Here is a 15,805-nt window from a genome sequence, read left to right as displayed (position 1 = left end):
AAAAAATCTTTGATTTGCTTGCTGACACAGTGCCTTGTGTTATATACATATTATATATATATATAGCATTATATACATATAATATATATGTGTTATATATACTATATATATATGGCATTCGGTATTTAATGAATTAGTAATAGTATAGAAGATCAAATTATAAAAATTCCAACTTGACTGATCTGAACTTAGTACTTGAATAAGAAGATATAATTCTGATCACAAATTGTAATTGCTGGTACTACTTCGTTTTTTGTTGATGTAGTGAAGTGGCAGGAGACATCCCAGTCCAGTAAGGTATATCAGAATCTTGGGTAGGGAGGAAGAATTATATATACATAATATAACATATATATATATATAACATATTACATAACAGATATATATTATATCTGTTCCCTTACCCTAAATCCTCCTAGCTGAGAATCATTTTGTCTAATGAGACATGTTACTGATAGCAATGGTCATATGGTTGCATATAAGGTATAGAGGCAGAAAATAGGTTGAGAAGCACTGCTACAGTGGGACAGAATGAGAACTCTTAACTGTTCTAGTTTAAGATTCTTGTGCCCTTCAAGAAAGGAAATGACTTTTTATTTAACTTAAATGTTCACTTTTTTTTTTTGTCTTGGTAGAACAAAGGTCATTTTAAAAATAACAGCTGTATTGAGATAAAACTTACAAACTATAAAATCTATCCTCTTAACATGGTTTTAGTACAACCACAATATCTAATTCCAGAACATTTTCATCATTCCAAAAATAAACCCCATACCTGTTAGGAGTCACTCCCCATTCTGCTCTCACCCTAGACCCTGGCAACCACTAATCTACTTTCTCTCTGTCTGGTTTTGACATTTCACATAAAGGGAATCATACAATATGTGGCCTTTTGTGACAAGCTTCTTTCACTTTGAATACTGTTTTCAAGGTTCAGTCATGTTGTACCATGTATCAATAATACTTCATTCCTTTTTATTGCCGAATAACTTTCCAGCTATTTACTTTTATAGGTTGTGCCAACTATTTTGGAAAAATTCAAGGAGAAGAAACCTCAAGTGGTACAAGCCCTGCAGGAGGCAATTGATGCAGTCTTCCTTACTGTAAGTTGATAGCATGGGTTTGTGGTTTTATCTAAAGTAAATTTTGTCAATGTAATATTTTGATTGTTCTTGACAATTGAGAAAAGCTCATTGTCTGCATTTTCTTTCTAAAGACCACGCTACAGAACATCAGTGAAGATGTTTTAGCAGTAATGGATAATAAAAATCCAACCATCAAGCAGCAGACATCTCTTTTTATTGCAAGAAGCTTCCGCCACTGCACTGCTTCTACCCTCCCAAAGAGCTTGCTAAAGCCCTTTTGTGCTGCTCTACTTAAGGTATAGAACTCTCTTTGAAATTGGGGGAGGACTGGCCAGTTAGCTCATTTGGGAGACTGTGGTGCTGGTTAAGACCAAGATCATGGTTCAGATTCCTGAACCAGCCAGCTACCAAAAAAAAAAAAAAGGAATATTTTGTATCTAGGCAAGATTTTTTTTTCCTACTAATTGGGTGCAGACACTAGCTGACTTTTCGACTGTAGATTATGATCTTTTTAGGAGCAGACCCTTTGCAGCTTCAGAAACTAAATCCAGATTCTTGTAACTGTTTGTGTTCCTGTTCTTGAAGGAAAGCACAAGTTACCTTTATGATTCCACTAACTGCTAAACATTTTATTTCTTACTTGGCCCACATTCTGTTGTTTAGCTGGATCTAACAAAGCATAGGTATCAAATCTGGATTATTTGAAGATCATTTGGGAGTGAGTCATTTCCAATAGAGGATAAGAAGAAAAGGAAGCACTTACTTGCTGAATGGATTACCAAAGGTTTCTTAACCAAAAAATTTGTGAAAGAGTAACAGTTAATTGGCAAAAGGAAAGCTATGCTTAGCTTCAGTAAATTGTAAAAGAAAACAAATTCTTCATCCAACAACTATAAATCTGAATTAAAATCAGTAATACCTAGGGCCAGCCCATGGCTCACTTGGGAGAGTGTGGTGCTGAGAACACCAAGGCCCCGGGTTCGGATCCTATGTAGGGATGGCCGGTTAGCTTATGGTTGAGCGTGGTGCTGACAACACCAAATCAAGGGTTAAGATCCCCTTACTGGTCATCTTTTTTTTTTTTTTGTCTTTTGTCTTTTTCCGTGTCCGGCAACGGATTGCAACCCTCAGTGTTGCCCCCGTACCGGACCGGGGACCGGCAACGGGATCGCAACCCTCAGTGTTGCTCCCGCGCCTCGCTCAGCCAGTGAGCGGGAACCAGTCCGTATGTGGGATCCGAACCCTCGGGCGGGAGCGCCGCCATGCTTCCCAAGCGGCGCACTATCCAGTGCGCCACCGGGCCGGCCCCTACTGGTCATCTTTAAAAAAAAAAAAAAAATCAGTAATACCAAAAAGTACCTTGCATTAAGATCATTTTGCTTATTACTTCTGGATTATAGCATATCAATGATTCTGCTCTGGAAGTCAGAGATGCTGCATTTGAAGCATTGGGTACTGCTTTAAAGGTGGTTGGTGAGAAAGCAGTGAACCCATTCTTAGCTGATGTGGACAAACTCAAGCTTGATAAGGTAGGTTAATAATGGATTATAATGAAAATTGGACAGCCGTCCTATCTCTTTGCATTATGGTTTTGTCTCTTGGAAATTAGAGGTATTGAATCCTTTTGGTCAGGATTTCTCAACTTTTTATTACCACTCACAATAGGAAAGAAATTTTACATTGCAGGCACACACATGCGCAATTGAAAGAAGTTTAGGAGGATGCTCTCTGGTATTTTTTTGTTTTCAGTTTTGTCTGTTCCGTTTCTTTAAGGAAAAACATGTTGATTTTACCTCATGAAATTTATTTTATTCTCCCCTGGTAGTTCATACGTAGGGTTTGAAAACATAGCCTTTAAAGATTTAAATTTCATCGCAGGCTACGATAGTGGTATTAGTAGAAATATCTTTCAAATTGTAACCAAAAAAATCTGAGTGACTAATCTGTAAAGAAGATGAAATGTTGGTGAGATAAATTTGTTTCTAATATGAGGGTACTTCAAAAAGTAAATGGAAGGGCCGGCCCGGTGGCGCACTGGAGAGTGCACCGCTTGGGAGTGCGACGGTGCTCCCGCCGAGGGTTTGGATCCCATGTGGAGACCGGTTCCCGCTCACTGGCTGAGCGCGGTGCGGGCGCAACACCGAGGATTGCGATCCCGTTGCCGGTCCCCGGTACAGGCGCGACACCGAGGGTTGCGATCCCGTTACCCATCAGTAAAAAAGACAAAAAAAAAAAGTAAATGGAAAATGGAATTAAAAGATAATTCAAATCCTTCCATGAACTTTTTGGTACCCTTGTATTTGGAAATTTTCCATTCTAAATACAGGTATCTTCTTTAAATGTGGTCATTCTAAGTTTATTATAATTCTAATTTGTGAAGAAATAAAATGTAAGATATTAATATCTCTTTACTGACAAGAAAGTGTAGATAATTTATCTTTGTTGAAAAGGAAACTTTTTTTCTTTGAATTCTCATGTATAATTGTGGTTTAGAAATGACTCATTAAGTAATAAATAATGTAGTGTTTGTGTTTCAAAGTTGGGCCTAATGATGTTCATCTCACTTTCATTCACCAGATCAAAGAATGTTCAGAAAAAGTAGAACTGGTACATGGTAAGAAAGCTGGACTAGCAGCTGATAAGAAGGAATTGAAAACTGTGCCGGGAAGGAATGCTGCTTCAGGGGCTGCAGGAGATAAGGACATGAAGGACATTTCAGCCCCCAAACCAGGACCCTTAAAAAAGGCACCTGCTACTAAGGTTAATAGATGGTTTTAGAAATAGAATTTTGTAAGGTAGGGTCTGAGCCTCAGGTTCATGGTTGTTCCTCCAATATGATTTCGTTTGATATTTGAATTCATTCAGCACATTGAGAGTACAGCAAAACATCTTTAATGAAGAAAGAATATTCTAACGATACAGTTGGCTTTTTGAAACTTTGAGATAAAAATGCTAAGGAAGGTACTGGAGTGCTTTTTTTGTCAAATCTTTACTGCGATTAAATACACAAATACAAAATTTACTATCTTAACCATTTTTAAGTGTACGTTTCATTGATATTAAATATATTCATAATGTCGTGCTACAATCATCATAATCATTTATTTATTCTGATTAAATACACAAATACAAAATTTACTATCTTAACCATTTTTAAGTGTACGGTTCATTGATATTAAATATATTCATAATGTCGTGCTACAATCATCATAATCATTTATTTATTCCCTTTACAACATGCTTTTCATGTTGTAACACTGAAACTCTACACCTATTAAACAATACCCATCCCCCGCCAGGATGTGATTTTCAAATTAATCTGTTAATGTAGTATAATTCCAGTCTATTGTTTTTGTTTCATTTATCTCATTAGCTCATTCTGAATTAGAAGTTTTTAGTATGGGGTCTGCAGATTACCCCATGGATGGTCTTTGGTTGGGGGCAGAGTCTATCTGACTTTGAAATTGTGTTAAATTCTGTGACACACAAAAAATATGTTTATTTTGGGGTGATCCTTCATTAACCAAAATTTCAGTGGGGCCTGTGACCCCAAAATGCTTAAGAACCACGATTCTAAATCCTTAAGAGATTTGATTTTTTAAAAATTACTTTTAGGTTGGTGGGCCACCTAAGAAGGGGAAACCAGCTGTACCAGGAGGCACAGGGAGCGCTGGAACCAAGAACAAGAAAGGACTGGAGACCAAAGAAGTAGTGGAGCCTGAGCTCTCAGTCAGTATTATACTTCTGCCTCAAACTTTTGAAACCTTGGAAAGTTGAGATCAATGAGAAGATATGAGTTCTTTCCTTGCTGGGTTCTATAACATACAGTTAATCAATATCTTTTAGTTTATTGAGACTCTCTTGGACAAACTTTGTGGCAGTTTAATAGAAGCCTCAGATACTATAGCATACCTATGAGAGTGTTCTTTAGTTTTGGCTGGGGTGTGTTTACGTTCTTGCCATCTGTTTAAGCAATTCCTAATTTTAATATGTTTTTGTACCTTACAGATAGAAGTATGTGAAGAAAAAGCTTCAGCTGTCCTTCCCTCTACCTGTATACAGCTTCTAGACAGCAGTAACTGGAAGGAGAGGCTGGCCTGTATGGAAGAGTTCCAAAAGGTAGGTGCGTAGGAGTGAATTGAGAGTGAAAGAAAATTAGATTATATGGAAGCAGTGAAATTGACAAATGAAGGATTTGTCTTCATTGCTGTGTTTTATACCAGTGAACATGTTTCATGGTGTTAACTAAATATAAGGTGGGGTTTTTTTGTAGCTGTGTGCTATTTGTTATCTTTCAACACCTGTATTCTATGGCTTCTATAAGCTCGTAACTTAGTATTTATTCAAGAAGATTAGGTTCTTATTCTGAATTATAAGGCTTAGATGAATTTTTAAATTATGGTACTTGCTCATAAACTTACTAGGCAAACAGATCTCTTCACCTAAACCACCCCTTATCCATTTTTTCCCCACTTCATCATCATCATTGCTTGATATTACCAATTGGTATGAAAAGCTCTCCAAAATCTGTTTTGGAAAGGAGCATCGTAGTTCATTTTGGCATATACTGAGTGATTCTAATGAGGAGGGGTATGAAGAAACTAAAAGAGCACTAGGACTTGAAGCAGGAGCCTTCCAGTCCCACATATACTGCTCATCTGGTTGGTTGGTTGGTTGGTTGGTTTATTTTGGGGCCTCTGGCAGGTATGGGAATCCAAACTCTTGACCTTGGTATTATAACACCGTGCTGAGCTAACTGGCCAGCCTCATCTGGTTTAGACCTGAGTCTGTGCATCCTAATTTAATACTTAACAACTTTTAACCTACCCTTCACTATGTTTTTAGGAAAATCAAGTAAGACAAAATATGTATAACCAGTTTCTGCCACACACTAGGCAAATGAAAACCGTTACTTTCCTTGTAGCAAATGATTTTTGAATTCTTGAAATATGAAATAAAAAATTTTCAGTGATATTAATATAACAGCCATATACCAAGCATCTAGCTTAAAAAGTGAAGTGTGATAACAAACTGTATAAGCTCCCACTATAACCCTCCTCAATTCTATTCTACTGCCTCCTTCAGAGGTAACCACTTATTTGACTTTGGTATTTATCATTCCTTTGGAACTAATCTTTAACCCTTTAATTTTCTTATTCTCTTATTTTACTTTAAGGCTGTTGAACTAATGGACCGAACTGAAATGCCATGCCAGGCATTAGTGAGGATGCTGGCCAAGAAACCTGGATGGAAAGAAACTAATTTTCAGGTATTTTTTAATTGGAGATTTAATATCTTTTATTGAAGTAAGTTATATTACATCATCCTGTGGAATAATATAGAGGTATAGTTTGGGTAGTGATTTTTAATGAACAGTGGAGTGTGTGCATTTTAATTAAACACATAACTAACTTTATGTAATTAGGAGTTTAGATATATATAAATAAATACATAAATATGTATAATTTGTATTATTTATATGTATGCATTTTTACTCTTCATTGTTTAGGCCTAGAAATCCTCTCATCTCATCTTTACATATTCAAGGGAGAGATAAACAATAAAGTAGCTTTCTTATTTGTTTGGGTAAAAATTAGGTGCGGTCCTTAAGTTGCCAATGAAAATATACCACATCGTCAGTTTTATAGCCTGTTTAACTGATAATAAAGCCAAAATTTAGCAATATGAAGTAATTAGTGTAAAAAGTAGGTGTAGCGGGAGGTATAGGAAAGTAGTACTGGAAAGAAAACAAGAATTTTCTAGATGTTCATAGAATAGACCTCTTGCTAAACAAACTTAAAGTGCACATGGTTTATTTTTAGCACCTTCCTGTTCTCTTTTTTGCTTCTCTTCTGCCACCTCTTATTTTCTCTCTAGGATCCTCAGGTTCCTTGTGCACTGTGTTACAGCCCCTCATCCATAGTAGCCAGCTCCACGGAGTCCATATATTCCAAAAGATTCTCATCCTATTCTCTTCCCCTCACACCACAACATTTAAAACTTCTCTTTACGTAGCTTCTCAGATAAGTGAAAGGAGGACACCTGATTTGAGCTAATACCTTCCTGTGTATTAGATCCATAAGAAATAATTATATATATATACGTTGAGACTTTTGTTTTGGTGGCTGGCTGGTACAGGGATGAGACTATCGAGGCTATAAAATTCATTGATCTAAAATACACAATACAGTGGGTTTTAGTTTATTCAGAGTTCTGCAACTCTTACTACTATCTAGTTTTAGAATATTTTCATCACCCAAAAAAGAAACCCCATGCCCATTAACAGTCACTCCATTCCTCGCCCCCCCACCAGCCCCTGATAACTTTTAAATCTATTTTCTTTCTCTATGGATTTGCCTCTCCTGGACATTTCATGTAAATGGAATCATATAATATGTGGACTTTTGTGTCTGGCTTTCATTTAGCATAATGTTTTAAAGGTTCATCCCTGTTGTAGCATGTATCATGTTTTTTGGTTTTTTTTTATTGCCAAATAATATTCTGTTGTACAGGTATTTTCCCATTCATCGGTAGATGGGCATTTGGGTTGTTTCCACTGTTTGGCTATTGTGAATGATGCTGCTGTGAACATTCATGTACAGATTTTTATGTGAACACGTTTTCAGTTCTCTTGGGTATATACCTAGAAGTAGAATTACTAGGTCATATGATAACTCTGTGTTTAACTATTTGAGGAATTGACAAACCGTTTTCCAAAGTAGCTGCCACATTTTACATTTGCACCAGCAATGTATAAGAATTCCAATTTCTCTACGTCCTTCCCAATACTTGTTATTTTTCATCTTTTTGATTCTGATATCCTAGAGAGTATTAAATGTAGTCTCACTGTAGTTTAATTTGCAGCTATCAACATCTCTGCTTGGTTAACTTAGTGGTCGGCCAATGACTGGACAGAGATTTCCTTAACTACCTTGAACCAATATGTCTTCCACTCTTTGCGAAGGGTATCTGTGTGTGTGGGCATGCAATCATTGCTCCAGCACTTTACAACTTTACCTTAGCCTTCACATCTTGCTTATACAGGGTTCTGAAGGTCAGCCAGAGGTAAAAGATTAGGGCCCTTTTAGGTTCTTCTTGGACATGCACACAGCCTAGAATATGCTTATGGCCCTATAAATTCTCAAAGTCCTCTGTGGAGGTCTTATTCCCTAGATCTTCCTTTTATGTTTTTGACCAAGCTCCTTTGTCCTAACTGGTATTGCAGCCTCAGGCAGCTATGGTGTTAGATGTTAAACAATTGCCACTTTTCAGAGTTCTGAAAGAGTTGATTTTGACAATTTTTGCCAGTGTTCATATTGCTTTTATGAAGGATCAGCTTTTCAGAGGTACTTACTCCACCATTCCAGAAGTCCCACTTCTGGATAATTGCATTTTAAAAGAGGGTGTTTATTACCTAAATGGATCTATAGTTGATGGAATTTCTAGTAGCTTAACAAAGTAAAGTTAAAATATTTAGGGCTGGCCAATTAGCTCAGTTAGTTAGAGCAGTGCTGATAACAACAAGGTCAAGGGTTCAGATCCCCTTACCAGTCAGCCACAAAAAAAATAAATAAATAAAATAAAAAATTTAGGGCCGGCCCGGTGGCGCACTGGATAAGTGCGCCGTTTGGGAAGCGCGGTGGCGCTCCCGCCCGAGGGTTCGGATCCCACATACAGACCGGTTCCCGCTCACTGGCTGAGCGAGGCGCGGGAGCAACACCGAGGGTTGCGATCCTGTTGCCGGTCCCCGGTCCGGTATGGGGGCAACACTGAGGGTTGCGATCCGTTGCCGGACACGGAAAAAGACAAAAGACAAAAAAATAAAAAAATAAAAAATTTAGACAGTACAAAGGGAAATACTTATGGGTGGAGGGGTCTAACATCACATTAACATCTCTATAATTGTTGTCCACAGCTCCTTCCATTCTTCCTTAAAATCTCCAAATTCTCTATTATCTCCCATGTTCTGTGTGGCGTGTGTGTGTCGTGGTTTTTTTGTAGGCAACCCTAGTAGTAACTCTGAGTTATGCAGTTAGTATGGTTATTTATTATGTATTTTAGGATGTGTATTCAGTACTAAATGCAAATGATCATAAGAGGAGGAAAATATAGATATCAGATTTTTCAATTCATAAACTTTCCATGTGGTAACATTGCTTATCAATATTTTGAAATATTGAGTGGTTTGGGTTTTTTCCCTTCTCTTCACTGTCAATTTAGCTACTTTAGTTGATAATAGTTAAAAGATAAAAATATTTTGCTTCTTTGCTTAACGTTCTGACTTTAGTTTGGTTGTGTTCTCAGCTGTTCCTAATTATTGTTAATATAAGTAAATAAACAAATGTCTTTGGCTTACTCATTACTGTATGATACTTATCCTTGTTCAGGTGATGCAAATGAAACTTCACATAGTTGCTTTGATTGCCCAGAAGGGAAATTTTTCCAAAACTTCAGCTCAGGTTGTATTAGATGGCCTTGTAGACAAGATTGGAGATGTGAAATGTGGGAACAATGCAAAAGAAGCTATGACAGCAATGGCTGAAGCTTGTATGTTGCCATGGACAGCTGAACAGGTTAGTGATACAGTTCTGTTTCCATTAGTTTTCCCAATTTTTTCCCAAACTTTAATTTAAGCTTACTAATTAAACTCTGGTTCTGATCTTCTCGAGTAAAACCACTTTTGATACTGCATTTTTATTTTTACCTTTAATAATGCACTGTTGCCCGATAATGAAAATATATCATAGTCAAAAATATTCTATAGAAAATGAGAGTAATTTTTTCTTAAGACATTATAACCCAGAGTGATCACTAATGAACGGTCCAGGATGTTTTTTATATTACTGTCACCTCATTTTCTTGTGTAGGCTAAATCTTTTTTCCTAAGGCATTCTTGCAGTTGTTTTAGCATCAGTAAAACTATGCTTAACCCACATCTGCTTTAATGTTATGCTGTATTTGTGTAAGAAATATGAGAGAAAACATAGATGTTATTGTTTTTCCCCTGCTCCAGGTTATGTCAATGGCTTTCTCACAGAAGAATCCCAAGAATCAGTCAGAAACTCTGAATTGGCTATCAAATGCAATAAAAGAATTTGGTTTTTCTGGGTAAGTCTGAGAGAAATCAAGTAGAAAATAATTAAATGTTTTCCCAGTCTCTAATTGGTGATTATTTGTCAAAGCTATCGCTGCTTATTTCCAGAACTAGAGCTAGTATCTAATTTATATAAAGTACCTTTCTTCTTAAAAGTCTGTATCGGCTTATGTTCCTGTATTATGATGTCCACTAAAATAGTTCTCCAAGTTATTTTTAATCAAGTGTTAATAGCTGCCCCACAGAAAAGCCAGTCCCAAGGATTTCTAGTCAAACATGTTTGGAAATTACTACATATAATCACATTTGTTTAGAAACATACAGTGCACCTTAGTGAATTAAATGCTTTCAGAAGCCCTGTGGTAGAAAAGTTTGTTTAACTGTGTTTAACTCACTGTTTTCCAAGCTTATTTGCATATACAACACAGTTGTTTATTTTATTCAACAAAATTTTGTACAGCTTTATTTCAGGCACTTTTTTTTTGGTCTTTTTGTCTTTTTTCGTGAGCGGCAACGGATCGCAACCCTCAGTGTCGCGCCCGTACCGGACCGGGACTGGCAACGGGATCGCAACCCTCGGCGTTGCCCCCGCTCCTCGCTCAGCCAGTGAGCGGCCGGTCTGTATGTGGGATCCGAACCCTCGGTGGGAGCGCCGCCGCGCTTCCCAAGCGGCGCACTGTAGCAGTGCGCCACCGGGCTGGCCCCTATTTCAGGCACTTTTTAAAGCACTTTCCAAATAATAATAGTTCATTTGATATAATCCTCATAAAAACCACGTGAGGTATTATGTTATCCCTGTTTTATAGATGAGGAAACTAAGGCACAGAAAGCTTAAGTAAATCTGCCTACATCATAGCTAGGAAAGTGGCAAAGCCAAGATTTGAATCCAGGCATTCTGATTCAAAGAGAGAATACTATAACTGCTATACTATGTTGCCTTTCTCTGCACCATGCTACTTTTTACGATATGCCTCTTAAATCTTTGCAAAACAGTGTTTTTGAGTTCTACCAACTGAAGAAACACCTATCTAGAAGTTATCATTCAAGTGTCAATCAAGCAAATAATTGTTTATGTCAGTGTCTGTGGTGTCCTCCTGTTTGAGGGTATTTTTATAATTCCTTCTTAATTGTACAGTCTTTGATATAAAACAAATCTCTTACAATGTCACATAAAAGCCAAGTGAGTATATTTACCTCTTTTGTTCATTCATGATTTTTTTTAATTAATTTATTAAATAACTACATATTGGCCACAACACTGTTCTAGTTATCTGTACCAGGCCCTGGCAGCATATCATGGACAAAATTAAATTCCTGTTTTCCTGGAACTTATAGTTGAGTAAGAGGAAAAAAATGTATCAGGAGGTATAATTGAACAATGGAATAAAAATAAAACAGGATAAGGAATTAGGTGGTATCACCTTGGTATAGTTGGGATAGTATTGTTTTCTATAGGATAGTCCAAGGGTCTTTCCTGAAAAAATGACATTTGAGCAGAGACCAGGACATGAGAGGAGAGGAAACTGATACTCTGCGACAAGAGCATTCAAGACCTAGGAACAGCAATTGCAAGAGCCCTGTGGTAGGAGTACGTGTGGTATATTTAAAAATAGCAAGGAGTGTATGCTTTTCAGAATGTAGCTGGAGTGGAGTTAGTGAGCTGGTAGGGAGTGGCAGGAGATCAGAGAAAGAATGGGGGCCAGCTCATATAGGGCCTCAGCACTTTGAATAGGTTGGAAAACCATTAAAGGGTTTTGAGCAGAAGAGTAACAGGATCATTCTGACTATAGTCAGAGGGAACAGATAGTAGAGATCAAAGACAGGGAGACTAATTAGTAAGCTACTGGAATAATCCTGTCAAGAGATTATAGGAGCTTGGACATAGACAGACTCAAAATATATTTCAAAAGTAGAAGTGAACAGGATATTAGATATAAGAAAGAAACAAGTCAGGGATGACACAGGAGTCAAGGATAGCCTGAGCAAGTGGAAGAATAATGTGGCTCTTTAAGGAAGTAGAAAAGATTGTGGGAGGAGCCTGTTTGTAGGTTGGAGTATGGACAATCAGGAGTTTGATTTTGATGTGTTAGATGTAAGATGTCTGCTAGACATACAAATGGAAATGTCACAAAGGCAGTGGATATATGAAACTGGTGTTTAGAAGAGAGTTCAAGAGTGAATTTAAGAAAATTAAGCATAATAGGGTTGATCAGCATATTGACAGTATTTAAAGCTCACTTTAAAAGTGAATGTAAAAAGAGAATAGGTGAGAACTTTTCCAAAGGAAGCCAGTTCTAGAGTCTGACTTTCTAAAACTCTCTTGAATATTTCAAGGGTTTTATTTATTTATTTTTTTTTCCTTTTTGTCTTTTTTCGTGACCGGTAACGGGATCGCAACCCTCTGTGTCGCGCCTGTACCGCGACCGGCAACAGGATTGCAACCATCAGTGTTGCGCCCGCACCGCGCTCAGCCAGTGAGCGGGAACCGGTCTCTATATGGGATCCGAACCCTCGGTGGGGGCGCCGCCATGCTCCCAAGCGCCACACTCTACTGAGTGCGCCACCGGGCCGGCCCTATTTGTTTGTTTTTAATTCTAAATGTTATTTCTTCTAGGTTGAATGTCAAAGCTTTCATTAGCAATGTGAAGACAGCTCTTGCTGCAACAAACCCAGTGAGTACATACTAGCATATGTAGGAGCATTATAGCTATCTTTGTGGTTTTGTTCTGACTTGGAAAGTTCTTTTCATTTTACCTGGCAGGCTGTGAGGACTTCTGCTATCACCCTGCTTGGTGTGATGTTTCTGTATGTTGGTCCCTCTTTGCGAATGTTCTTTGAGGATGAGAAGCCTGCCCTTCTATCCCAGATAGATGCAGAATTTGAGAAGGTAAAGTTTCCACAAATGGTACAATCCATTGATGAACTTGAGAATCTCATATTAGTTAAGAATAAACTTTTAAAACTTTGGAATAAAGAATATGTATGCTTTTGTTCTTAGATGCATAAATTATCCCTGAAAGAGTACATAAGAAATTGATTACTTTGTCTTTGAGGAAGAAAACTGGGTAGCTGTGGTATAGGATGGGAAATTTTTCTCTTTATATCTTTATGTACGTTTGGAATTTCAAACATTGTGAATGTATTCCCTATTCAGAAAGTACATTAAATATAATATCTTCACAAATTTAAAATCAAGAAAGAAATTTGACCCTCCTTGAATAAACTTTCCAACTGAAATTGTTCAGTGTTGGCAGACTTACTCTGTATTGTCTTGGGCATACAAGTCAAATGACAACTTCATGATTGAGAAGTCAGATTCTGATAGGTTTGTATAAAAATAAGCTTTTGCCATATAATTTTAAAATTGGAATCTAGGTAGGAATTAAAATATCTGCTATATAAATAAGTACTATGAAGGAATGAGAAAGTTTGACACATGTACCTTCTTTTATTTGTTTGCTCCCATATCCTTCAACTTCATTAGCCTCACTCATTCATTTGTGTGTAGATGCAGGGACAAAGCCCACCTGCTCCAACCAGAGGGATTTCCAAGCACAGCACAAGCGGTACAGATGAAGGAGAAGATGGAGATGAACCAGATGATGGAGGCAATGATGTTGTTGATCTTTTACCAAGGACAGAGATCAGGTAGGGTTTCAATCTGTGAAATGGTTTATTTCATTTATTGTACTGAATTCTTTTTTTTTTTTCCTTTTTGTCTTTTTTACTGACCGGTAACGGGATCGCAACCCTCGGTGTTGCGCCCGCACCGCGCTCAGCCAGTGAGCGGGAACCAGTCTCCACATAGGATCCAAACCCTCGGCGTGAGCGCCGCCACGCTCCCAAGCGGCGCACTCTCCAGTGCGCCACCGGGCCGGCCCATTGTACTGAATTCTTAATGGTGCCTACCTGGATTCAGTAAAGGCAACTTCTGTGACATCAGTATTCCTTTAAGAGTCTGGAATTAAAGGTCCTGTCTACTATTTTTCAGTGATAAAATCACTTCAGAGTTGGTTTCTAAGATCAGTGACAAGAATTGGAAGATCCGGAAAGAAGGCCTAGATGAAGTGGCAGGTATTATCAATGAAGCAAAATTTATCCAACCGAATATAGGTGAACTTCCCACCGCCTTGAAAGGTCGACTCAATGATTCAAATAAAATCTTGGTACGTAAGGCATATGCCTGTTCTTTTTCTTCCCTCCCTTCTGCTACAGGGTATTCTTTTTCATTGCAGCCTTCACTAGCAGAAAAAGTGGTTACTTTATTCATTTTGAACTAGAAATAGCTTCCTTTAATTTCTTGTGTGTCTCAAAATATGTTGGTAGATGGCAGGTTTATTAACCAAATTTTCATGAGTCTCAGAATTTTCTTTTTATAGGAATCCAATATTAAATATCTTTCTATAAAACTGCCTGTAATATACATAAATATGCTTAGTTTCTAATTTTTAAATTCAGATTTTTATGTTAGGGTTTCCTTAAACGAGGCTTTACTTTACTTTAAAATTGTGACATAGTACAATTTCTGGTCTAAAATAGTAATAATCCAGTTTTATGAACTGATGATAAAAGGAGAGGCCATTGCCTAAAAATCATTCATAAGCTAATTAGAATAGCTCACAACAAGCTGATTTCTCTGTCTCTAAAGTAGGCCAGAAATCTACAGAATTGACTGTGTAGCAACAAACTTGCAAAACTTTGCATGCAGCTTGCTTATGGTTTGAGCATAAAATGGTGCTCTTTCCACTCAGGTGCAACAGACATTGAATATCCTCCAGCAATTGGCAGTAGCCATGGGCCCAAACATCAAGCAACATGTCAAGAATTTAGGCATCCCTATCATCACAGTCCTTGGAGATAGCAAGGTAAACCTAACTCTTCACCATAGGCCCATTCTGGAATAAGCCAGCCACATTCTTGGGCTAAGGATAATTCTCTTTTCTAGAGTACATGTAAAGAGCCTTTATGAACTTTATAAAGATAAGAATATTAGAAGAAAAATAGTAAATGTTTTTACCTTCCCAGAAGTATTAAGGTGACCAGATATATCACCAGCTTTGTGACCCTTAGATAAGTTATCTTCTCAGAAGTTATTTATCTGTGAAATTTCTTTCTTACAGAATTTAATGAGTGTGTATAGAGTAAGATACATTTTATTGTGCTTGTCTCATATAGTATGCACTTAATGAATGGTTGCTATTATAGTTATATATTGTATAAAGTATTGATATAGTGAATAAATATATGAATTTTGGGGACGTGGTATTATTTATTTTCTGCTTCTTTTCCCCTGAACTACTACAGCAGGATCTTCTAGTAGTTCAGTAAGGTAGTTGTGGTTTCATAGTCCTAGAAGTGTCATTGAAGGTTGCAGGCCTCTTATATTTTGCCCTAGACTGAATATTTGAATGTCTCTTTTATTTTGTGTAATTCATTTAATTTGAGGAATTGGGCTATTTTAATATTTTTGTGTGTCAGTAAGTCCTCATTGTGTGAATGCAAATCAATATAAAAACATAATTTAAATGTTTAGTCAGATTGTTAGCAATTTCAGTCTTAACCATTTATGTGGTCTCTAACACCTAGAATTCTGTTCTTTGGCAGATAGTTAGGGACATAAGAACCC

At 37.3% G+C, this 15,805-nt stretch overlaps 1 protein-coding gene across 1 annotated transcript in view; it reads left to right on the top strand.

Moving 5' to 3' along the window:
- CKAP5 (cytoskeleton associated protein 5) overlaps positions 1-15,805 on the top strand; it is a 114,725-nt gene that overhangs the window by 52,798 nt on the left and 46,122 nt on the right. Inside the window, 14 exon segments of the mRNA XM_008592925.1 lie at positions 1,014-1,103; positions 1,217-1,381; positions 2,486-2,614; positions 3,663-3,845; positions 4,701-4,814; positions 5,094-5,204; positions 6,262-6,354; positions 9,473-9,658; positions 10,099-10,193; positions 12,794-12,851; positions 12,941-13,066; positions 13,688-13,827; positions 14,171-14,345; positions 14,931-15,044. Of these exon segments, the coding sequence (XP_008591147.1) occupies positions 1,014-1,103; positions 1,217-1,381; positions 2,486-2,614; positions 3,663-3,845; positions 4,701-4,814; positions 5,094-5,204; positions 6,262-6,354; positions 9,473-9,658; positions 10,099-10,193; positions 12,794-12,851; positions 12,941-13,066; positions 13,688-13,827; positions 14,171-14,345; positions 14,931-15,044 (1,779 nt within the window).

The sequence above is a fragment of the Galeopterus variegatus genome, unplaced genomic scaffold (assembly GCF_000696425.1).
Source record: "Galeopterus variegatus unplaced genomic scaffold, G_variegatus-3.0.2 Scaffold8475, whole genome shotgun sequence".
NCBI classification, from domain to species: domain Eukaryota; kingdom Metazoa; phylum Chordata; class Mammalia; order Dermoptera; family Cynocephalidae; genus Galeopterus; species Galeopterus variegatus.
The sequence above is the reverse complement of the archived record's forward strand: the minus strand, read 5'-3'. Positions and strand labels throughout refer to the sequence as shown.